Raw genomic sequence first — 27,330 nt, 5'->3', positions numbered from 1 at the left:
TTTGACCAAATAACTGGTAAAGTCCCAGAATTCTGGTCATACAAATACTTAATTTTAGCCTGAGAAACCTCAGTTCAGTGAGGGTGATTGAGAACTAGCTTTGTTGCCAATAGTGGGGTCACCATTTCAGGCAAAGTTTGTTGGATCTTATACTGTAGTATGTCAGCTGTCTGAACAAAATTGATTGCTGCTCCGGATTGCAGGAAAAAAAAATAAAATGTTGCCACAAAAATGTATTGAAGCCAAATTATGCTCGAATTTTGTCTCAGATTCCTCTTCCTCAAAAGTGGGTCCGGTTTTGACTTAAGGTAGTGATGCAGTCACCATTAAGAGGGAGGAGGATGTGGCAGCGTCTGATGATATACTCCACAGTTGCTTGTGGAATTCCGAAACCCTTCAGAATTTAAATATGTTGTTGGCTCATTTCAGTGCTGATCAGCATTCTGAGTTGGTTGAGGTGATCAAAAGCTATCCATCCATATTTGGGGACACTCCTTAAAAAAAAAAAAAATCTGATTAAACATGACATTGACGTTGGTGATGCAAAACCAATTTGTCAAAGGTTCTATCGAGTCTTTGAAGAGAAGAGAGAAATCATTGATAATGAAGTTAAGCACATGCTGGAAAACCACGTTGCAGGACCTTTCTCTTCTGGTTGGACTTATCTCTGTTTGCTTTTTGAAAAGTCTGATAAGTCACCTAGATGCTGAACAGATTTTAGCAATGTAAATGCTTTGAAAAGGCCAGATTCTTGTCCATCGCCTCGGACTATATTGACCAAGTTGACCAATTATGTTAGTAAATTTGATTTAATGTAGCTTAGCGAAAGTTCAAGCAGGAAGACTGTTCTCATTCTTTCATTCATCATTAACTTCATTCATACTACACTCTCTCTCTTTCCCCCCTCTGTTCCTGTTTCGCGATCAGCTGATTATAGGCGTTCCCATTTAAGCATTAACCAACCAGAGTTAGACACGACGTCTGTGAACCAATCATCTTACTGCTGTCAAACTTTAAATCTGCTCCTCTCCCTTCCGCAGTCTGCTCATTGTTTCAGACGATTATTGCGAATGGAACATTTCCTACTCACCCTTTGTTGCATCTCGTTGTTTCATTTTCCTCCAATGTCCGACTCTGACCTCGATCAACTTGCAGAGGATCCTGATCTAGAAGGCGATGTGTTGCCGGAGATAGCTTCCATCTCCCCGGACAGCCTGCGCAGGAGGGCTCGCCTTGCAGTTTTCGTTACAGTCCATCAAAAGGCGAGGCAGGATTCCTTATGTCTCAGCTTCATGGTCGTGGCATCACTCCAGCACCAGGTATTTCTCTCTCCCAGCTCCGCGAGTTGGCGGAATTATCAAATTACGAACAGGGAGAATGCTCTTATCGCGCCGAGCAACCGGCTGCTTCCATCATCTCCTCTCCTGTACCAACTCGCGGTCGGAAAAGAACGAGGAAATCAGGTCCCTCGCAAGCTCCTCAACCCAAGAGGAGAAATGTCTCTTGCCGGTCCCCCTCTCACGCAGAACCGACTAATCCAAGACACTCATCCTCTGATAGTTTCTTAGTCTCCACCTTACAGGCTCTGAATAAATCTATGGGTAATATCGACGCATGCCTTCGTGCTCTGAAGAACGCTTCATCTGCCACTTCTTCCTCTGCTACAACTTCTGCAAATTCGGGCACTTCAATGCTGGATGTCACTACGCCAAGTCGCCAAGTCAGCCATCCACTATCACTCGGATTGAAGCTTCAGCACGTTCACTCGCCACGGCTGTTCCAGCTCCTATTTTAGGTAGGCCTTACATTCCTCAATCAGCGTACATATCTCCCCGGTTAAGGTCTAAAATCTTAGATGGCAAAGACATTAATCTAGTCAGCCTTATCCTGCCTTCACCAGAGTGCGCTAATAGCGTCGCTACAGGCGAAAATTTAACTGCTGTCTTTAAGTCCGCCGATCCCCGGCTTAATAATGATTTGAGTTTCGGGCAGTTCGTAGCAGCTTTCGGCATATTCCGTGATGTTATATGCTCTGCTTTCCCCGAGAGAAGACAAGAACTCGATGCTTATTTGTCTCTCATCAGTGATCTCAATCTCAAGTATGGAAAAAACATATTCTTTCAGTACCGCAAAGCTTTGGATGGACTGGTCCATTCTGGACACCGAGCTCCTAGTGATGTTCGCCGGAGGAAATCAAATCATTACCTGCAGCTTATGTGGGCAATCAGGTCATTCCGCCTCCCTGTGCCCCTCAGTGCCGTTTCAGCAGTCTCTCTTCAAACCCCCACCTCCACCCACGCCTCTACCTCTCACCGACAAACGTGGCCGTCAGGTGCATCTCTTTAATAGCTTGCCGATCTGCAACAATTTCAATGAAAATGTCTGCTCATTTCCCAATTGCCATTTTCTTCACGTTTGCAGCAGTTGCAGGGATGCACATCCCCGGTCCATCTGCCCACGGCGCATCGTTCCGCCAAGAGAACCGACGTGGTTCAAAGACATGCTGAACTTTCACCCTTCTACACCAATAAATGTTAAATATTTAGCAGCAGAACTGTCATCTCATCCTGATTCAGTGTTCGTGGATCACCTTCTTACAGGGCTCTCTCAGGGTTTTCGGGTCGGAGTTTTAGCTTCTCCCTCAGTTACGTACGTAACAAAAAATCTCCAGTCTGCAGCAAAAGAGCCAGAAATAGTCTCGCAACTATTAGAGAAAGAGGTTAATAAAGGGTATGTCATAGGTCCATTCAAGTCTTCTCCCTTTTCAGTATTTCGCACTAGCCCCATAGGTGTAGCTACAAGGAAATATTCAGGGAAGAAAAGGTTAATTTTCAACCTGTCCGCGCCGCGCTCCGGCCCTGTTGCGAGCGTTAACAGTCTTATTCCGCCTGAACCTTTTTCTCTTCACTACGCATCAGTCGATAACGCCATCAAATTGATAAAGTTAGCAGGGCAAGGCGCGTGGCTCTCCAAAGCAGATATCACCGATGCATTCAAAATTGTCCCCATTCATCCGTCTCAATGGCCTCTTTTCGGCATCAGGTGGGATTCAAAGTACTACTTCTCCGTGCGCCTGACATTCGGGTGTAGAAGTAGCCCGTGCATATTCAACCTTGTTTCTGAGGCGCTTTGCTGGATCCTGTTAAACCAATTCAGGGTTCCCTCCGTTCTTCATCTGCTTGATGACTTCCTCCTGATGACTTTCATATCTCGTTTACTAGAGATGTCGTCATCAGTCCATAATTTACATGACGTCATATCATTAGATGAAGGGTGCAGCTCCGACCTGAGTTTTTGGTCCCTGCTGCTCGAGCACTGGAATGGCATAACCTTCTTCTATGATGACTTAGTACATTCTTCTGACTCCTTTAAGTTTTTCACGGATGCCGCTCCATCCGTGGGTTTTGGGGGGTTCTTTCAAGGCCAGTGGTTCGCTGATCACTGGCCTCCCGCTTTCTCCGGATTCGATCAGTCCTCAGCGCTGTACAAAATTTACCCCGTTGCAGTTGCATGTCACGTGTGGGGTCAGCATTGGAAACGCAAACGTATCTCAGTGCTTTGTGATAATCAAGCTGTCGTCAGCATGATCAACAGAGGGCGCTCCTCTTCTAAAGATATCATGCCATTCCTTCGAAAGCATCACATGGTCGTCCATAACTCACAACTTCATAATCACGGCCCGTCACGTGCCCGGGCATTATAATAAACTTGCTGACTCTCTCACGCTTTAACTTTCAGATCTTCCGGAGCATCTGCCCCAAAGCCAGCCCATTTCCTATTCAAGTTCCGCCCCTTCAACAGCTAACTCTGTTCTAAATCATGGCCCCATGATCAGCTATTTAGAGTCATCCAAATATTATATGAGGAAAGGTTTAGCCCCCTCCACTTTAAAAACATATGATTTTGCATGGAGTACTTTTGCCTTGTTTTGTGTTTCAATATGTATGCCTCTCAAACCTGTTCACATTAACACCATTTGTGCTTTCATAGGCTATTGTATGGACGTTAGACATTTTAAACCTCAGTATATTAGAGAATTACTTGCAGGAATCCAGTTTAACGTCAGATGTTATGATCCCTCTTTTCCTAGTTTATTTTCGAATCCTGCTATTAAAATTTTGTTAAAGGGCATTGCTAAAGTCTCCCCTCCTGTTGCAGAACGCAGGAGGCCTATTACTTTGTCCGTTCTTCATAGCATGTTATCTGTACTTAGAAAAGGGTTCTTATCTCCTAACGTTGACGCTCTGCTCGAGGCAGTATTTTCCATGGCTTTTTATGCATTCCTCAGAGCTGGTGAATTCACTACAACTTCCTCTCAATCTTTCAATCCCAATAAGAATATTTCTTTCTCTGATTTAGCCTTTCATTCTAGTCACTATTGTGTAGATCTTAAGGATACTAAATGTAATGGGTCCTGTTCAGTCATTGTGGCTCGCACAGGAACACTCTTTTGCCCCTTTAAATCATGATCAAATTCCTTTTAGTCAGACCCCCTACTAACGCCAAGTCTCCTCTATTTCTAACACCTGGGAACTCCCCTCTTTCAAAATCTTGGTTTAATTCTCATCTAAAACAAGTGCTCCTCAAAATCAATTTATCCCCCCAGCATTATTCAGGGCATTCTTTTAGAATAGGTGCTGCCACTACTGCTGCCAATCAAGGCATCTCATCATCCTCTCTGCAACAACTCGGGCGGTGGTCTTCCTCGGCCTACACTTCTTATATTCGCCCTGATATCGGCACCGTTCTTGCAAATCAAAGATCTCTGAAACCCTGAATTCTGGTAAGCTTTTCATATAACTGGTGGTGATGGTACGTGTGGTGTTGCTATGGGTTGAGGTTCACCGTTGCGTCCTGTCACAAGGTCTCATGGCGGGGGAGGCTACGTACACGCACCATACACTTGGTTAAAACATGTAGATCATATAGGTTTCATCACGCACCTCACGTATGAGCTATTCGGCCACCGTCAGCTTAGGGTCATATGACCTTTAACACTCAGCCTTAGCGGCTCGATCAGGTCATCGGACCAGCATACACCTCACATATGTCTATCGTGACCTCATCATGCACGGCCAATCGCTGGTCCAGGTCTATCGTGACCCCCCCATGCATGGTCAATCGCTGGCCAAGGTCTATCATGACCTCTTCATGCACGGCCAATCGCTGGTCCAGGTCTATCGTGACCCCCTCATGCACGGCCAATCGCTGGTCAAGGTCTATCGTGACCCCCTCATGCATGGTCAATCGCTGGCCAAGGTCTCATGACCTCACTCTTGCACGGCCAATCGCTGGCCAAGGTCTATCGTGACCTCATCATGCACGGTCAATCGCTGGCCAAGGTCTCATGACCTCACTCTTGCACGGCCAATCGCTGGCTTCATGTCTTGTGATCTCACTCTTGCACGGCCAATTACTGGCTATTAATGTGAATGTAAATGTCTAATTATTGTTTCATAATGCATATCAATTATTCACGCTCTCTGTGCTTAATTCTTTAACTCTTCTTAGAATCCTGTTACAACCCGGTAAGGTAAGGCCTGCTTCATCAAAAGTGAGTATATGCTTCCCGTTATTTCTTCTCATTGTTTTGGGGGGTATCCTATCCTGCTCTCAGCCTCTACACCCCTCCAGCACACGATGACATCACGATGGAGTCTAATCGCCAAAGACTTTGCACATTTAATTTCAACTTGTAAATAAATAACTGTTCAAACGTATTAAGTCTCTCCTGATTGAAATGTAGCTTAGCGAAAGTTCAAGCAGGAAGACTGTTCTCATTCATTCATTCATCATTAACTTCATTCATACTACACTCTCTCTCTTTCCCCCCTCTGTTCCTGTTTCGCGATCAGCTGATTATGGGCGTTCCCATTTAAGCATTAACCAACCAGAGTTAGACACGACGTCTGTGAACCAATCATCTTACTGCTGTCAAACTTTAAATCTGCTCCTCTCCCTTCCGCAGTCTGCTCATCGTTTCAGACGATTATTGCGACCCTCCTCCACCCCAGTCACCTCCATCCTTTTCATCAGTGTCCAGTCAGCTCAGCTCATCCTGCATCCTCTCTTCACCATCATCACCACCAGTGTCTAGACTCCATTGGGGGGGTATCCTATCCTGCTCTCAGCCTCTACACCCATCCAGCACACGATGACATCACAATGGAGTCTAATCGCCAGACTTTGCACATTTCATTTTAACTTGTAAATAAATAATTGTTCAAACGTATTAAGTCTCTCCTGATTGAATTAGAGGGGTGCCATTGAAACATCTGCTTTCATATCACCACCTGGTCTGTTTTATTATACAGGCATGGGTTTTGGATTATGTAGCTCACTCTTCACTGGTCTGTAGACTGGCTTCAGCATTGTTTTGCTTCTTTTGTTTCTTTGGCTTTTCACTCACACACACGCTTATCACTACACACACTTCACACTGCATACAAATTGACTTGCTGACAAACTCACTGTATTGTAATGGTTATCTTTTGACCTGATTAAAATCTTGCGCATTATTTTGCCAACTATGTATGGGCTCCCTCTTTTGTCAACTATTGAGCCAGGTTGTGACAATATTTTAAGAGATATTTTACTTTAAGCTACAACAAAATACCTTAATCCTGCCAGCAGCTAGAACAGAAATTCAGAGAATTGTTGCTATAGAAACAGTATAGGGTCTCCTGCACATTGCAAGTAGTTTCATGTTCCAACTAACAAAAGATTCACATTTAGAACTGAGACACAGCGTTTTTGTGTTCCGATGTTTTAGGAGATGACAGTGCAGACTTTGCTTGTACAATCTGCACTCTATCAATGCAGATTTCTCCTATACTTTATTAGACCTTCATCACAGCTTCCAATATTGTTAACTTAAAGTTTTGAACTTTATTATTGCAACATAAAGTCAGAATGGAGTATTTTCTGTATCAGAGTGCTGAATGTTGCTAGAGATCTTAGAGTGTATATTTGTTTTTTAACACAATGTAAAAACAATATACTAAATGTTATTCAATAAACTGCATGCAATATGCTGGAAGCTGTTACTAACTAGTATAACATTACTGTATTATCTGTTCATCTAACAAGATGCAATACCAATTTACTTTAGACAGTAAAGAAAAAGGTGCTGTCTTCGCTTTTAAAATCTGTCATGAAAACAGGTCAAATAAAATACATACCAGCACAACAAAAAAGATAACTCCATAAGGTAATGGCGCTAACACAAAATGCACTTTCCTTTTCCAAGGCCTGTTCAGCCGGGATCATAGTTGAGGGAAACACTGATGAACAGATGGATGGAGAGTTTGACAAAGAAAGATAGATGAATGACAGGGCAGCAGATGGATGATCTGTTCCCCAACTGAACATGGCAACAGGACAGCTGAGCACACAGCTGAGTAACAAGCTGCTGTTGGCACTACACAAGCTCCTCACTGCAGTTGTAGTGATGATAATAATTAGTTTACAATTAATGTTAACCCAATGTTAATGTGTCTGTAAGAAGAGCGAGGATAATATGTATTTAATAATCAATAGGTCATATTGTCAGGAATCAAGTAATCAGTGCCTCATCTAAATTAAAATAGTGTTTTTACTCTGATTTGCAGTTTGGATCTCTGGCACTCTCTGAGCCAGCGCCACACTGTTAGTCATGTGTATTCTGATTTAATCAGACTATTAATCATTCTGGCAACTGTTTCTTTTCAGCAATTTTCTGTTTGTGAGGGACAGTTTCTTTGTTTGCGTAAATTAGTAATAAAAACCACTTACATCAGAGGGTATGGTTTGTGTTTTCCTGTATGTTTTTTTTTTTCAACTCATCCCAAAGACCCAAAACAACCAAGCTCATCCGTTTATCAATGCATTCTGACTTCCCGACTCTTTCTGTGGCTCTCAGATCCTAGCCACTGGCTAACTGTTTAAATATATGTTTAAATTTACTTACACATCAGGACACTAGACAATTTGAAAATGGGATTAAGTCAAATAGACTATAGAGTTTTCTTTTCATTGTGATAAAACAACATCAATATGATTTCAATAGTTTCAGAACAACCATGGAGCTCTAAAGCACAGATGAATAACATATACCAGGCTTTAGATACATAGTTGTCCCAAGGAGAAAAACATCTTTTGGCCAACAGCTTTTGAGCTTCCCAGTTTTGGAACATCCTCATAGTGAGTCTTACAATTCTTCTGAACATAATATTAAAACTTGGCCTAAATACAACCAGACCTGCCAACATACTTAGCCACTGCATGCTTGCCCAGTCTGCTCTCGCTCTATGTTTTTGCCTGTCTTCTGTAATGTAATGTGATTTTATGCTGTGATGTCTGAACAATTTGTGGTGATTGTTTGCTTGTATGGCATCCTTTGCAGTGTGATTTTATGTGTCATGTTTTAACAATTTACGCTGCCTGTCTGCTTATGCCATGTCTTTTGTAATGTGATTTTATATGCCATGCCTTAACTGCTTGTGCTGATTGTCTGCTTGGCTTGTTGGCTTGGCTTTTCCTGTTCTGTTTTTTATATGTTGTGTGTTTTATTTGTTGTTTTAATGGTCAAAGTTACATCAGGCCGAGGGACAGCAGTTGAAAATGTCCCTTTTGGCTAACACTGGCACTTTTACAGTGATGTTGATTAATGTGCATTGTCCCTGAGATTGAAAAAAAAAAAAAAAAACCACACACAATACTTGTAGTTGTTTTTATTTAGAACTTGTTGCCTAAAAGAAAAACAAGTCTTTGGCTTGTCACTGGTATTTTATTTTCATCACTTGCTGGTACATTACATTCATTTTTGGCTTATTGTCAATAAAAACTATAGCTGTAAAGATTTCTTCTATTCTGCTATTCTCAACGCTGTGTTGGAATCATCAGAATAATAAATGAGGAGCATTTAATTTATGCATCAAATACAAATCCACTCATCCACCCACATGTGTATGCATAATGACACTTATTCGTTTTAACAGCCCTTTTACCATCACCCATCACCTTAAAAACAAAATATATATGAACACATCTTGCTTGGGTCTAAGCGAAAATACTTTTCATTTCTCACCTTTTTGCAAATTAAAATAAATGATCTGTTCACTAATGATAAAGTCTTTAAATCTTGTTGAATTGTTGCAAGACCTAAATTGAAATCCTCTACTTGTTTTAAAATCCCTGCTTTAGGACATGTCATGGAGGGTCATTTCAAGGCAATTCTGAGTTTCAACAGAGACCCCAAATAATCATGTCACACGTCATCACTGTGAAGTGCTTCAATTAAAGCACATCACAGTTTAATGGATTATCATAGACAACCACTTGAGTTTTGATTAATCCCAAATTTAATAATAAGGAAAATAAACAAATCAGATCTTTATTTTTCATATTACAGGTATGTATCAAGTTAATGCAGTATCAGCTTATAGAAATACCAGACTTTGGTGATAACATACTACATAGTACAGTTTTTATTTGTTTTTGCTGTTCTGTCCTTTTCTGTTAAAGCTATGGCTGCTATAGTGTAATTTTACAGTATATTGTTGTATGTGTGTTAAAACACATATTTTCGACAGTTGGAGACGCACACGAAAATACACAGATAAACAGTGCCCTCTTCTGGCTTTGATGATCTAAAATGTTTATACACAACCAAAATCCAAATTCAAGTACTAGTTCTGAATTTCAAAATAAAGCATGGTGTGGGGTTTCATTTCAGTTGTTAACAATAAAAATAATTCTTCTAGAAGAAAAACATCAGCACCATATTTTATGATAAAAGTATTTAATGACTACTTGCAAAAATATTACAATGTAGTTCATACTGAGCAGTTTTACCTTATGTAGTTTAGGGGTAATCCTAAGTCCCTTTCGGCTAACAAGCATAAGCCTTTATGTCTTAAATGTGGCATAAAACACATTTTTCGAAAGCAGTTGAAGACACTCATACTGCTGGACTATGTATGCCGTATAGTATCCATGTATACTATACTATGTTCGTATATACTATAGTATTCATATACCGGTACTACTTGCACAAATACCAGCACTTTTCCGGTGTAGGTTTTCACTCATACAATGTCAAAGTCCATTCCAGCGAACAAGTGAAGTGTTACACTTGGCCAAGAAAGACTCAGAGCTTATTTAAATAACATAGCAAAGAGTCGGTCTAGACCTGCTCTTTTTGTAAAGTGTCTCGAGATAACTCTGGTTATGATTTGGCGCTATACAAATAAAATTTGATTGATTGATTGATTGATAAAAAGGCTACCCCCTTTTCCCCATTCCCAAAGAATGCCAGTGCACTGAATATGTAGTCAAAACACAAAACTGTCTTACTTTCCCCAAAAAAATATATAGAAAATAAAAAATAACAAAAGGGATCTCACAACTCCCTAAACAAATTTAAATTTTTTTTTTTTTTTTTTTAAGTCTTCTGAAGCGCGGTCACTACAGAGGCACAGCAGGGTCTCGTTGGTAGTCAGAGTAAAGTCATCTCCCGCAGGTCCTGTTTTAAAATTGTGCCAGAAGCTTTCATCAGCTCAACAACAGCCACCTGCAACGCAACACACAGAAAGAGACACACAACGGAGAGAACAGTCCTACCCCAAGGCAGGGAGAGAGAACAGCACAATAACATAACGATTGTTTTGATTACATATTGTAATGAAAAACACACTCAGAATGCAAATTAGTCATTTGATTACCAAACCTTACATCAAACAAGACATATTTAATACCCAAAACCATGCTCGAGAGAAGGCATCAGAACGAGACTGTCAGCTCCTTTGATGTGGTGGTTATTTATGTCTTGAAGAGGTAATGACCAATGCTGGTTGTTATTCAGTATGTGTGATAATAAAGTGAGTGGATTATGGTTTGAGTATATACAACGACAGGTGTGAGTCTGAACCAACATAAACTTAGGCCATGTCTACACATACACGGGTATTTTTCGAAATGTAGATTTTTCTCTTTTTTGGGCCTTTCGTCCACACAAAAACACCGTTTTAGGTGCATCAAAACAAATCTTTTGTAAAACTCCGGCCAGGGTAAAGACTTTAAGAAAGTCAGTTTCAACCGTGGTCTAGTAGGAAGATAGGGTCCCCATGCACCCTGTAAATATATTTTTCGAACTTAGTTTTTTGTAACACTCAAGGTGTGTAGTAAACAAGTTTTGATGTTCACAACTCTAAATATTGTCCCACGGCTCTGTTCCGCAGCCATTTTTGCAGCTTGGATTTCTGACAAAAATTAAAAAATTTGCATAACGTTTGAACTAGGCATCATACAGAGATAAATGACCCCATTCTGTGTAATTGTGTATTCATCACTGCCATCATCACTGTCATCATCTCTGTTATCATCACTGTCATCACTGTCACCATCACTGTCATCATGACTGTCATCATGACTGGCAACATCTATGTCATCATCTTTGTCATCATCTCTGTCATCATCCCTGTGATTATCTATGTTGTCATTACTGTCATCATCACTGTCATCATCCCTGTTATTATCACTGTCATCATCTCTGTCATCATCACTGTCTTAATCACTGTCATCATCTATGTCATCATCCCTGTCATTATCACTGTTGTCTTCACTGTGGACATCACTGTCATCATCTAAGTCATCATCTATGTCAACATCTATATCATCATCTCTGTCGTCATCACTGTCATTATCTGTCATCATCCCTGTCGTCATCACTGTCATTATCTATGTCATCATCTATATCAACATTTCTGTCATCATCTATGTCATCATCTCTGTCATCATCCCTGTCATCATCACTGTCATCATCACTGTCATCATCCCTGTCATCATCTATGTCGTCATCACTGTCATCATCTCTGTCATCATCCCTGTCATCATCATTGTCGTCATCCCTGTCATCATCACTGTCATCATCGATGTCAACATTTATGTCATCATCCCTGTCATCATCTATGTCAACATTTCTGTCATCATCTATGTCATCAACCCTGTCATCATCACTGTCATCATCACTGTCATTATTACTGACACCATCTATGTCATCATCACTGTCATCATCACTGTCATCATCCCTGTCATCATCTATGTCGTCATCACTGCCATCATCTATGTCATCATCCCTGTCATCATCTATTTCAACATTTTTGTCATCATCTATGTCATCATCTATGTCAATATCTATATCGTCATCTCTGTCGTCATCACTGTCGTCATCACTGTCGTCATCACTGTAATCATCTATGTCAACATCTCTGTCATCATCCCTGTCATCATCATTGTCAGCATCACTGTCATCATCTCTGTCATAATCCCTGACATCATCTATATCAACATTTCTGTCAGCATCTATGTCATCATCTTTGTCATCATCTCTGTCATCATCCCTGTCATCATCACTGACACCATCTATGTCATAATCACTGTCAACATTTATGTCATCATCCCTTTCATCATCTATGTCAACATTTCTGTCATCATCTATGTCATCATCCCAGTCATCATCACTGTCATTATTACTGACACCATCTATGTCATCATCACTGTCATCATCACTGTCATCATCATTGTCATCATCCCTGTCATCATCTATGTCGTCATCACTGTCATCATCCCTGTCATCATCTATGTCATCATCTATGTCGTCATCACTGCCATCATCTATGTCATCATCCCTGTCATCATCTATTTCAACATTTTTGTCATCATCTATGTCGTCATCACTGTCATCATCCATGTCAACATTTCTGTCATTATCTATGTTGTCATCTATGTCACCATCTATGTCAACATCTCTGTCGTCATTCTTGTCATCATCTATGTCGTCATCCCTGTCATCATCACTGTCATCATCGATGTCAACATTTATGTCATCATCCCTGTCATCATCTATGTCAACATTTCTGTCATCATCTATGTCATCAACCCTGTCATCATCACTGTCATCATCACTGTCATTATTACTGACACCATCTATGTCATCATCACTGTCATCATCACTGTCATCATCCCTGTCATCATCTATGTCGTCATCACTGCCATCATCTATGTCGTCATCCCTGTCATCATCTATTTCAACATTTTTGTCATCATCTATGTCATCATCTATGTCAATATCTATATCGTCATCTCTGTCGTCATCACTGTCGTCATCACTGTCGTCATCACTGTAATCATCTATGTCAACATCTCTGTCATCATCCCTGTCATCATCATTGTCAGCATCACTGTCATCATCTATGTCAACATTTCTGTCATCATCACTGTCATCATCTCCGTCATAATCCCTGACATCATCTATGTCAACATTTCTGTCAGCATCTATGTCATCATCTATGTCAACATTTCTGTCATCATCTATGTCATCATCTCTGTCATAATCCCTGACATCATCTATGTCAACATTTCTGTCAGCATCTATGTCATCATCTTTGTCATCATCTCTGTCATCATCCCTGTCATCATCACTGTCATCATCACTGTCATTATCACTGACACCATCTATGTCATCATCACTGTCATCATCACTGTCATCATCCCTGTCATAATCACTGTCATCATCACTGTCATCATCCCTGTCATCATCTATGTCAACATTTATGTCATCATCCCTGTCATCATCTATGTCAACATTTCTGTCATCATCTATGTCATCATCTATGTCATCATCCCTGTCATCATCACTGTCATTATTACTGACACCATCTATGTCATCATCCCTGTCATCATCTATTTCAACATTTTTGTCATCATCTATGTCATCATCCCTGTCATCATCCCTGTCATCATCACTGTCATCATCACTGTCATTATCTATGTCGTCATCACTGTCATAATCTATGTCGTCATCACTGCCATCATCTATGTCATCATCCCTGTCATCATCTATTTCAACATTTTTGTCATCATCTATGTCGTCATCACTGTCGTCATCACTGTCATCATCCATGTCAACATTTCTGTCATTATCTATGTCGTCATCTCTGTCACCATCTATGTCACCATCTATGTCATCATTTCTGTCATAATCCCTGTCATCATCTATGTCATCATCTATGTCATCATCCCTGTCATCATCACTGTCATTATTACTGACACCATCTATGTCATCATCCCTGTCATCATCTATTTCAACATTTTTGTCATCATCTATGTCATCATCCCTGTCATCATCACTGTCATCATCACTGTCATTATCTATGTCGTCATCACTGTCATAATCTATGTCGTCATCACTGCCATCATCTATGTCATCATCCCTGTCATCATCTATTTCAACATTTTTGTCATCATCTATGTCGTCATCACTGTCGTCATCACTGTCATCATCCATGTCAACATTTCTGTCATTATCTACGTCGTCATCTATGTCACCATCTATGTCACCATCTATGTCATCATTTCTGTCATAATCCCTGACATCATCTATGTCACCATCTATGTCATCATTTCTGTCATCATCTTTGTCATCATCTCTGTCATCATCCCTGTCATCATCCCTGTCATCATCACTGTCATTATCACTGACACCATCTATGTCATAATCACTGTCATCATCACTGTCATCATCCGTCATCATCTCTGTCATCATCCCTGTCATCATCATTGTCAGCATCACTGTCTTTATCACTGTCATCATCTCTGTATCATCCCTGTCATCATCTCTGTCATCATCCCTGTCGTCATCTATGTCAACATCTCTGTCATCATCTATGTCATCATCTCTGTCATCATCCCTGTCATCATCACTGTCATCATCGTTGTCATCATCCCTGCCATCATCACTGTCATCATCTATGTCAACATCTCTGTCGTCATCTCTGTCGTCTTAACTGTCGTCATCACTGTCATTATCACTGACATCATCTATGTCATCATCACTGTCATCATCCCTGTCATCATCTATGTCGTCATCACTGACATCATCCCTGCCATCATCATTGTCATCATCTATGTCAACATCTCTGTCGTCATCTCTGTCGTCTTAACTGTCGTTATCACTGTCATTATCACTGACATCATCTATGTCATCATCACTGTCATCATCCCTGTCATCATCTATGTCGTCATCACTGTCATCATCCCTGTCATCATCTATGTCATCATCACTGCCATCATCTATGTCATCATCCCTGTCATCATCACTGTCATTATCACTATCATCATCTATGTCGACATCTCTGTCATCCTCTCTGTCATCCTCTCTGTCATCATCCCTGTCATCATCACTGTCATCATCTATGTTGTCATCTCTGTCATCATCCCTGTCATCATCACTGTCATCATCACTGTCATCTCTGTCATCATCTATGTCATCATACCTGTCATCATCCCTGTCATCAACCCTGTCATAATCCCTGTCATAATCCCTATCATCAACTATGTCAACATTTCTGTCATTGTCTATGTCATCATCTCTGTCATCATCCCTGTCATCATAATTGTCAGCATCATTGTCTTTATCACTGTCATCATCTCTGTATCATCCCTGTCATCATCTCTGTCATCACCCCTGTCATCATCCCTGTCGTCATCTATGTCAACATTTTTGTCATCATCTATTTCATCAACCCGGTCATCATCCCTGTTATCATCACTGTCATTTTCACTGTCATCATCTATGTCATCATCACTGTCATCATCCCTGTCATCATCTATGTCGTCATCACTGTCATCATCCCTGCCATCATCACTGTCATCATCTATGTCAACATCTCTGTCGTCATCTCTGTCGTCTTAACTGTCGTTATCACTGTCATTATCACTGACATCATCTATGTCATCATCACTGTCATCATCCCTGTCATCATCTATGTCGTCATCACTGTCATCATCCCTGTCATCATCTATGTCATCATCACTGCCATCATCTATGTCATCATCCCTGTCATCATTTATTTCAACATTTCTGTCATCATCTATGTCCTAATCTCTTTCATCATCACTGTCATTATCACTATCATCATCCCTGTCATCAACCCTGTCATAATCCCTGTCATAATCCCTATCATCAACTATGTCAACATTTCTGTCATTGTCTATGTCATCATCTCTGTCATCATCCCTGTCATCATAATTGTCAGCATCATTGTCTTTATCACTGTCATCATAATTGTCAGCATCATTGTCTTTATCACTGTCATCATCTCTGTATCATCCCTGTCATCATCTCTGTCATCACCCCTGTCATCATCCCTGTCGTCATCTATGTCAACATTTTTGTCATCATCTATGTCATCAACCCGGTCATCATCCCTGTTATCATCACTGTCATTTTCACTGTCATCATCTATGTCCACATTTCTGTCATTATCTATGTCATCATCTATGTCAACATCTATGTCGTCATCTCTGTCGTCATCACTGTCCTCACGGTCTGTGATGTCTTTGAGATTTCAGAGCACCAGGCGCTCAAAGGACTTCATTACCACAGAGGTCAGGGAGACGGGTCTGTAGTCATTAAGTCCTGTGGTCCTTGGCTTTTTGGGGACAGGAATGATGGTCGAAGCCTTGAAGCAGGCTGGCACGTGGCAGGTCTCTAATGAGGTGTTGAAGATGTCTGTGAACAGCTGATCTGCACAGTGTTTCAGGGTGTAGGGGGAGACATAGTCCGGTCCGGCTCCTTTGAGAGGGTTCTGTCTCTTAAAAATCCTGTTAACATCGCTCTCCATGATAGAGAGAGTTGTTGCTGTGGTGTGAGGGGAGGGGGCGTTGAGGTGCTGGGGCAGGTGGAAGTGATAAGCTGTGGTTGTGGTTGTAAAGCATAACATGGCAAACTGAAGCCCAACAAGCAACAACAGACGGGCATATTGACCTGAATGTCACAAGTAATGAGTCATTGAGTCTGCAGTAGGAGAAAAAAATAACATCATTTAGTCAAAGTTGAATCAAATAAAGACATTTTTCACAACCTGGGGCTCTCTTTTGTCTTGCTGAGAGAACCATTTAGCAGGGCTCTGAGGCTGAACTTGCGATTTAAAAGACCTTTCTTTATCCATTTCTGCTCACGGAGGTTTATTTCTGCTTACTATCCACAACATTACCACTGCATCGCTTCCTGATTTCTCAAACTACGGGGCCGGCAGAGGGTCATAATGGGTATGTGCGTTAACGCATTATTAACACGTTAACCCTTTGATAATTTGGAAAAACTCATTGATTGACTTGACTGAAAGTATGTTACCTGTCTATATAACCCAAATTCAAGGGATTACCCCAGAAGAACTTGAAACGACAACGACAGACCTTTTTGCAGAGGCTCTGTCCACGCTGCTGAGAGAAAAGGATTTGACAAAAATGTTGTGCAGTCTTGTGGTTGTGATGTCTGTACAACTCAGACATGATCACAATCTGTTAAAACTAATAATCTGTTAAAACAGATAAAAAATAGATCATTAAATGGAAGACAAAGGAAGGGGTGTTCCACAGTTGCTGTTGAGATCAGTTAATCTTGTCTTATCTTGTCTCATCTCTTGTCTTTTTACTCTTTTTCTTAATTTTTTGTTCTTCGTCTCTGAACTGGACTACCTGCGCTAGTGTCTCTTAGTAACTGGCAATTAAACTCCAGAGACTTCCTACCAATCCCCTGCAGTTAATGTTTTAAGGCCAGCAAGGATTCTTTGCTATTGGCCTCCTTCCCCATCAAACACAGCCCTTCACCTGGCGCTACCCTGCTGGAGAGCCATTGCAACTGTAGATTAGAGCCAAGTGGATCGCTGGACCCCAGCAGAGAAAGTAGGCAGGAAGTATCCGATGCTGCTGTGATCAAATGTTGATGTTGAGTAATACTTTAAATTCTTACAACCTCAAGTTCATCGGGCTTAAATTACCACCCTTTCGTTAGCCTATAATCAACCAAAAATCTAATTCGTCATCACTATAACCCAGCCAATTCTGATCTGCCCTTCTTCTTCACACATATTATCTGTATATATGCTTATTTATCTATCTTTTACTATCTCATCTATTTATTTGCTCATAATAATTTCACTATAAATAAAAAGGCTTAATTTTTCGCTAAAGACAAATTTGTCTATATTGTTTTATTCAATTATTCAATATTGTGTATTCATAACTTGCGACCCAGATACTGAGATTTATTATTACCAAAATTAGTTTTGTTTAATTTTTTTGGATCGTGATGCCCCTTTCTTAACAAGTGCAAATATTAAAATCTTTATTTTCATTAGTTATTTATCTGTGCTACATAGTCTGTTCACAAAAATGTCTTTTCTGTTAAAAAATACTCAGCTGAAACCATCCCCTTTCCCTTCGTAGACAATGACATGCGAGGTGTGCACGGCATTGAAACACTGCAGACGGACTGGCCTTCAAACAGTGTATGAAAGTATTTTTCAGGCTGAAAAGCTCTTGACTATAACTGCCTGTCCTTCTGGTAGAGTCAGGCTTAATATTATTTGCATAAATCAAAGAACCAAACTGTTATAGGATTAATATTAAGCTACTTAAATCTTGAAAGCAAAGACTGTTTATTTTGAACTCGTCCACTTTTTGTAACATACCTTAACTGAGCTAAATATTATAGCTCTTATATTTATATATATGATACCAGCGCTGAAATTAGGTCTTGCCCTCATTCGTTTCATATCAATGTAATACCAATGGTTATCCACAAGGTGTCCCCACTTGTTTGTATCAAACTTCTTTAAGTAACAAACCAAAAACCCTGATTGCACAGTGGTTCTGTGTCTTCAGTAAGCTTTGTTTCCTCTATCAATAAAGATGCAGGAAGTAAACTTAACATTGATTTAAGCACATACCAAAGGCACAACCCACCATCTAAGTCTGATTTCTGTGATTTGTGGCAGTACCATACACAGGTGTGATATGGTATTACTGCTGGTTTTATCGTTTCATATTTCGCACTATAAATTGAGAAAGCTTTGTCTCCTCTGTAAAGGAGTGGGCCTAATAATACTAAAAGTGGCACTGTTCATCCTAGTCACAATATCCATAATGTTCACATAAATGATACAGGGAGATCTGATCCATCACAGATGCTTAAAATGATATCTATGCCTAAAAGTATACTTATAATACCAACATTTATATACCACAGAGATTCCAAATCTCCCAATGGCACCAACGTAACAACAAAGAAATGTGATAATATTATTTTTACTGATCTGCAATACTGACTGGGGATGCCTTTATCTGAACAGCTCTAGGGTATGACACAGAACTTTATGTGAAGGAAAGGCATTTGTCTTGATTTCTCGGAGATATTAACACAAAACATAATAGGGACATCATGCAAAGGATTACTTATAACTAATAAGGCATTGCACACATTGTTATGCATTTATTCTATTGAATGTCTGTTCGTATGTATGTGTAGTTTGCGAATTTGAGGATCAGCAAAGTATTTCTAAAAGTTAATTTGGGTGTTATCACTCTAGGCTGATCACCAATAGAAATGTATAGATTCATTATATTAATTATTTATTCTACTATGGGAGAGGATGGAGCCTGTGGCATAACACTGGGCAGGAAGGTTGTAGGTCCATCTCACACACAGATAGACAGCAGTCAGGCTCACCTTTCATCAAAATGAATATTTCTGGAATGCATCAAACTAAAAAGAGTCATGTAGAATTAATGTCCTACTCGTGAAAAATGTAACACCATTGGATCAATGCTGACAACCTGTCTCTGAGTGGTCCACTAATCAAGATTTAAGTAACACTAGAAAGGCTTGGCTCATAGCTATAAACCCCAAAGACAATTATCACCAGCCCTGCAGTACCAACTAACTGAGCTTTACAGAGATATTTAGCCTCTTTTGGTTCTTTTCAGCAAACAGACACAGTATGGACCCTAACTGGTTTACTTAGTGGAGCATTAAGCAGTTAAAGAGTGCTGGGTATTTATCTCAGTGTCAGACAGGAGTATATGCTTGACATACATTTATCAGTTGTAAGTTCAGTACTGAAAATGGATGCTAATGAGTAGCCAAATCATAAGCATTGTGCTTTATTTGTCACAGAATCAGTGGAACTTCATAAGGGGGGCTATTGTTCAATAAAAACAGTAACAGTGATGAGCTGTAGTTGACAGGCCTTTCATGCAGTTTGCAAGAACAAGTAAACCTGCAACACATCATCAAGTCATCACAGTGTGAACGCTTTTGTGTGCCGTTATGCAAATGTGGTTCACTGTGGGAGAAGGACCGTACTGTCAGATGCGATTTAGCCCCCCACACTGTTATGACTTCACCAAGCATTGACATGCACACAATCCTACAGTACGATGACGACACCATCACGTACAGTTCCAGCTCAGCTGACAGCACTTGTTTGTCGATGCAGTTAAGGTCAAACAAAGGCCTTTACAGATCTGTAATATGACTTAAAGACTGAGATTCATTCTAAGCTTGTAGAGTTCTATAGGCATCGTCAATCTCAGATTGAAAAGATGCGTAAGTCCAAGTGATCACCATTTCTCTGATATTTTCCTCACTGTTCTTCCCGCTGTGTTGAGTTGTTCCAGACCTTAAGTTCTATCTTTGACATCACTTGTAATGTCGTAGATAGAACTTATGGTCTTGAACAACTGAACATTGAGATAAAGTAAGACAGACACAGCCATTACTTTGAAATTCAGTCCTGAATTTACTGCCAACACTGCCAACCCTGCCAGGAGAAACATGTTTTTGATTTTAATGACCCCATGACCTCTTCATTTTGTTATTTCTCAAAGTGTTTCCTGCCTCTCTGATCATGCTTCCCTAACAATGTACTTCTTTCTTTATTCAGATATTTAATCTTGTAATTTTTTGAGACAACTACGAAGACAATGTTATATCATAGAAATTGTATCTTTCTGAAATTGTGCCAGAAATCCATCACAGTTATGAATGTCACAGTTTGGAAGGCCCGTGCAGCATGCAAATCTGTGAATATTCAGTAGTTGTTCTGAACTCATCTGATTCATGTTTCTCTGAAAAATGGCCAAAGCCAGAACATTATGTGTGTGTACTCTTCATACGTAGTGGATGACCTGTTTTTGAACAACATAAATAAATAAACAAATAAATAACGTAGACTTGATTTAATGAAGAGAGGAATGAATGATGTCATTGTTTAGTGAGGAGATCGAGATGTTTTCATTAATACATTTAGTTCTTGTTTTAGTTTGGTATACTAAATGTATTTGTATCAGAGAGGATGAGACAATAAAATAATAAAACATAAAGCAAAAAATATTATCTTCACTATAAATGGATCATCAATCTATTGATTTTGATTAAATAGAGTTTACAAGTTTTAAAATATTTACAACTATTTGCAAAAGCTAATAACATCTGTTATTTTTATATAATCCCATTAAAATGACACTCTAGGTAACCTCTTGAGGCACTCTTTTCTTGTAAGTAAATGGATACTTTTTAGAAACCTTTTTGTAACTTTTGCGTATACTATCATCTGAAAAAATAAATTAGCTTTTGCCTTCCTAAGCTGCTCCTTAGCTTTTTTCTGAGACCTTTTTATATCAAATGATCACTGTCCAGTCCTGATAAAGGGCTTTTTTTAAATGTTTCATATCCATCATAAAACTTCCTAGTTAGTGTTACAGTAGCTGCTCCACAAACATTTTTTTCTTGCTTTCCAAACTGTTCATTTTTTAATGATTATGTTCTTTCACTGCATTAATGCAAAATTATCACCGTCCACATCTGGATACATTTTAGAATCAAGAAACTTTGACCGCTATTGTCATTGCTCTTCAGTGTAAAACAGAACACTCTGTCATGTTCGTCTTTTGACTGCATCTGCATCAAGCTTTACAAAGTAGTTACTTTAAAAGCAAGATCAGCTGTAAAACACACTTCAAATTTTGAAGTAAATCCATGGTTCCATGGTCCACTGCAACACATCAAATGTTCAACATTACAGTACCATCCATCCATTATCTATACCGCTTATCCTGTTCAGGGTTGCAGAGCCAATTTCAGCTCTATTTGGCAAGAGGCGGGGTTGATCCTGGACTGGTCACAAGGGCTGTCACATAGAGAGAGACAACCTTCCACGGTCACATTCACACCAGCGGGCAATTTTAAAGTCAGCAATTAACCTAACAAGCTCACTGGGACTGTGGAAGGAAGTTGGAGTAGCCAGAGGCAGGGTTGCCAGGTCTGTGGGACAAAACCAGCCCAATGGCCAATAAAACCAACCCAAAAACCAGCCCAATACTAGAACTCAAAACATACCCATGCCAAACCCATATGCACTGCTTTTAAAGTCTAACACCATTGCTGCCGTTGCCAAATGCATTATACAAAGGAGGAGACAACAGTAATCCCAAAAACTATCGGCCAATTTCCAAACTTCCCTGCCTGGCAAAAATCCTGGAATCCCTGGTAAACAACCAACTCAAAGTATTTCTTTCACAATATTTAATCTTCAGCTCTCATCAGTCTGGTTTCAGACCTAAGCATAGTACCATCTCTGCTGTAACATTAGTTGTTTATAACAATGTCTCTAACATGGATGAGAAGAAGCATTGTGCTGCTGTTTTTATTGACTTGTCAAAAGCTTTTGATACTGTTGATCATGCTCTTCTGATTCAGACACATTTGCATGTAACAGAGTTCGACTGACACTGTCAGTCCTAGATTATGGTAATATACTCCACAGACATGCTGCTGCTTCCACTCTCAAATCCCTAGACTCAGTTTATCACTTTTCTCTTAGATTCATTACTGGAGATCCCTACAACACCCATCATTATATTCTTTATAACAAAGTTGGCTGGTCTTCTCTAACACAGAGGCGTGATAAGCACTTGTATCTTTTTATCTATAAATCCGTTATTGGACATTCACCGCCCTACAGATCATCCATGCTGAACTGGAAAACTGGAACCCACAAAACTCGCTCTACTGACTGTCTCATGCTTCAAGTGCCTCACGTTTACTCTTAACTTGAAAAATCAGGATGGACACTCAAATTTCTCTTTGACAAATGAAGACGTTGATCTCAAACCACTTCGCCTCAGCTTGTGAAAGTTTTTATTAATTACTGTGTTTTGATTGTTTTAATTCTGTTGTTTCTGTATCTCGACATCATTGCAAATGAGGGAAACCTCAATGATTTTCGAGGCTTAAATAAAGGTTTGAATGAATTATAAAATACACAGATAGATCAAACTCAGACAGTCATAGAGGTGGGTGAGAGAAGGATGTTATCACAACTGGCATCCATCATGGACAACTCCTCTCACCCTTTGCATGAGACTGAGGGGGCCCCAAGCAGCTCCTTCAGCAGCAGACTGCTACACCCAGCCTGCAAGGAGCGCTACCGCAGCCTGTTATTCATGTTGTTTGTATGCAAAATAGGTCTACCCAACCAGCAGACAAAAATTTCCACCCGCAGCAACCCTTCAAAAGTAGCCCAATTCATGGGAAAACTGCAGACCTGGCAACCTTGGCTGGAGGGGACACATGCATGTACCAAGCAACATGATTAAATGTTTAAAAATAAAAATGTACTGACATAGAATGCAACATTTTGGGAGTGGATAGAAACCTTGCCCTTCTTGGGAAAGTTAATGAAACCTGTACAATGGCACAGGTGATTGGGGTACTAGGGTTGTACATAAGAGAGAAAGAAGACATCTCTCAGACAGGTCTGTGGGTAATTGTGAGGATTTCTGCTACTTTAAGATTTTCTCTTCTCTCTCTTTGCCTTTGAACATTTGAGTCAGAGAAAGTAGGACAAGGCCAGCAGCTGCACTGTAAAACCCACAAGAGAGGAAGGGAAGCATATTTCTTCCCCATTCATTCTTAATATGACATGCGCACAATCAGATTATTTTCAGAAAATGAAACACGGTTTTCTCTTGATATTTTGACGCCATTATGATGAGCTGATTATTTGGTTCCATTTACCAATACCTTCATACAAAAGGGGTGGTTGTTTTAAAGCTTAAGTTTGAGTAACATAAAAGAACACATTTTCACCCTTCTATGCTATTCAAAATGCAATGATTGTAGATTTTCTGCAACAATGATACCTGGCTGGTTAGGAGAATCATCTCACCTCTGTATGCCACTAGGAACAGAGCTTTGGTTCTTAATTTTGGAGAAAATATACACAGGGACAACGACCATGTTGCTATGGCAACCTTGAAGAAGAAAGCTTGAGATAGCTACAGAGAAAAAGAAATGGGGCTAATTAAAACAGATCATTTAAAAGAGTTAATACATTTATATTTTTTATAAGGCTCTAAATCATCTGTTGGCTCATACTTGACACTTATGATTTTAACAGTTTAGTGTGAGTGAGTGTAGTGAGTGCTTTCCGACAAACAAACACTTACGAGCCACAGGTTAGCAAACAAGTTTGGACTTCAATATGTTGAAAGTAAGAGTTGTGTGAAGCTGCTACAAGAAGCGATTTGAAATTAAAAATATTCATCACCACAGAAAAATTTGGCAAGGTAATCTTTAGAACCATCAAAAAATCTAGACATTGCTTACCTTTGTCGGAAGGGTGGAATCTGGCCCAAAATCAGTTTGATTATCATGTATGTTTCACCATATGTATATGTGTCGGTATGGATATGTGGCAACTTTTTGTCAGTACATTGACCATTCGATCCCAGACACCTGCAGTCAAGATGTCGAAGTATCCTTGTGCAAGACATTGAATCCCAAATTGCTCCCAAAATCAGCAATTGGTGTATGCGATTGTGTGGATGAAATTAGATTATATCCTGAGCAGCCCTTTACATATGCCATCAGTGTATGCACCTGTGTGAAAGGGTGAATGCTTGAAAGCGCTGCAGTGCATTTACCATAAACAAGTCTTATAAAAGTCTTAAGTCTTATATGTACAAGATTTATATATAGCTATATACAGATATTTATATCTTTCAGTGTCTGTGAAGGAGTAAAACAGCAAGTGCGTTATATTACTTTGTGTAAATACCTACACATAAGGCTTATCTGAGTCCCGCTTTGGTGGGTGTCAAATTATTGCAAGACATTTGATTGCAGTAATTAAGTTAGTACATACTGTATATGAGCATGTAGGTCTGACAAATTTAATGCCAGTGCATTTAGAAACTCTTGCTTTGTTAACTGGCATAGATGGGCCTGTAAAATAATGGTTTTGATTTATTTATTTGCGATTCACATAATGCCTATCAGCAAAGCCAGGGATTGTGTCTAAACATGCTGCAGAAGCTATAAGACATCTTTTTTTTGCATTGCAGCCTGCAAGTCACCACTTTTGACTGAGTCAGTTGAAACATGTTGCTTACGTTGTATTAGAAATCAAATTGAGGCATAACCTTTTGCTGCTGCCAGCTGAGAGTAAGGCTGCTTTGAAGAATGCTGCCCATTATCACATTTATCCTATTACAGCAGGTCGTCCTGAATCAGGGCCGGTGTGACTCATCACTGACATGACCAATCAGTGGGATTCATGGTGTCTGGTCCAGCCATTCAATGGGACTAAAAGGTCACTGAACAAACTACTGTGGAAAACGCATTAAATCAAAGCATGAAAATAAATAGCTGTATCTGTAATCTTTTACAATTCCATGGTAAGCATGTTGTAAATAAAATACATGAAGAAAACGTTATGTGAGTCACATGTGCTACATTAGAGGGAAAGCACAGCTTTCTGGAGATTTTATGGAGCTTTCAGCTGCAGCATTTGGCCTTCAACAGTGGTTGAAGTTTGTCCAGGAATCTATAGAAATGGGTTGGCTCAGTTCAACTGAGCAAACTCCATCTGCAGCTGAATACAATTTGCCTAAATCCACTGAACATTTTATTTTGTGAATTGTTATTTTCAAGGTTAGTATTGACCCTTCAAGCTCAATTACTGGAGTGCACAAAATTAGAAGATGGAATTGATGTGAGGCACCACAGAATCTGTTCCTCTCTTGTAAACCCAGAATATAGCTGGCCAGGGTATAACATGGAAGGCACCCATCAGCCCAGGGTGGCCAAAGCCATTCCAACAAACAAAACAGGCCTAAAAAAGAAAAACTTACAGAGAAATTACAGAAAATTTCTCACAGAAAAAAATCCTACTTAAAAAAAATGAGAAAAATTATAAACTGAAATTTGAAAATTAAATAAATTAAGCATATGGCAACCTGCACCTCAAATTACTTGCTTAAGGAACATTGAATTCAAAACTTCTTATCTGGGGACTTTGTACCTTATAATTGCATATTTGTTCTTAAGTTGGCCATAAAAGATATGGATGAAGTGAGTACTTGGGTTGGTGAACCCGAGGAAAGCAGCTGGCCCTGATGGAGTACCTGGAAAAGTATTCAAAGCATGAGCTGACCAGCTCTCCACTGTCCTCACTAACATATTCATGGCACGAGCCACTGTCCCACCCTGCCTAAAATCTACAGTCATCTTCCCTGTGCCCAAGAAACCTGCCATTCACAGTCTAAATGATTACAGGCCGGTTGCACTCACACCCATCATAATGAAATGTTTTGAGAGACGGTACTAAAACACCTCCAATCGAGTCTGAACTGAACTGAATGTTAACACCTCGGCTGCAGTGAAAAAGGCTCACCAGCGTATGCACTCCCTGAGACTGCTGAAAAGAAACAGTCTGAACAAACAGTTACTAGTGATGTTCTACCGCTCATCCATCGAGGGGTATCCTAGTGTACTGCATCACTGTCTGGCATGCCGGCTGCTCTGCAGCGGACAATAAGGCTCTGCAGAGGGTAATAAGTACAGCCCAGAAAATGATCGGCTGCCCTCTCCCCTCTCTGGAAGAAATCGTTAACTGCCGCTACCTCACCAGAGCCTCAGCCATCATCAGTGACTGTACTCACCCAGGACACCATCTGTTTGACCTGCTGCCCTCTGGAAAGCGCTATAGATCACTGAAAACGTGGACTGACTCAATCTCAGCTTTTCCCCCACAGCAATATGCACCCTGAATGCACTTCAATATTCAAAACGAATGTTTTTATGTGCAACATTTTATGTGGTAATGTGCAATATCTTTAGGAGCTTGCTTACACTTTTTATTCATTATTTATTATTTATTACTGTGTGAATGCGTGAGTGAGTGTGTTGAGCACTTTTCAGGAGTAGCAGTCCTAATTTTGTTGTATGTTTCTTAATGATGCAATGATAATAAAGGCATTCTGATTCTAATACCAGTTAGTCAGTATGAAACATGTCATAGTAAATTGTAGACAACAGCAATACTCATTATGAAATAGGCTGTTTACCTGTTTATTGAGTGAGTCCTGGCACTCCACACATGACTCTCAGCCGCAGGCCTCGTCCTGTTCTTAGCCAGTTCAATCTCACCACACATTTTAAAT

At 40.0% G+C, this 27,330-nt stretch overlaps 1 protein-coding gene across 1 annotated transcript; it reads right to left on the bottom strand.

The window, feature by feature from the left end:
- Positions 1 to 11,680: 11,680 nt before the first annotated feature.
- Positions 11,681 to 14,596, bottom strand: LOC138596219 (clumping factor A-like). The gene is made up of 5 exons (XM_069667834.1): positions 14,302 to 14,596; positions 13,918 to 14,142; positions 12,718 to 13,362; positions 11,842 to 12,582; positions 11,681 to 11,718 (listed from the first exon to the last, which is right to left on the bottom strand). The coding sequence occupies exons 1-5, from the start codon at positions 14,594 to 14,596 to the stop codon at positions 11,681 to 11,683; spliced, it is 1,944 nt and encodes a 647-aa protein (XP_069523935.1).
- Between the last annotated feature and the right edge of the window lie 12,734 nt (positions 14,597 to 27,330).

This window comes from Semicossyphus pulcher, unplaced genomic scaffold (genome assembly GCF_022749685.1).
Source record: "Semicossyphus pulcher isolate SPU_LCO1_2020_fin unplaced genomic scaffold, fSemPul1.0.p SCAF_18, whole genome shotgun sequence".
Taxonomy (NCBI): domain Eukaryota; kingdom Metazoa; phylum Chordata; class Actinopteri; order Labriformes; family Labridae; genus Semicossyphus; species Semicossyphus pulcher.
This window is presented reverse-complemented; position numbering and strand designations above follow the sequence as displayed.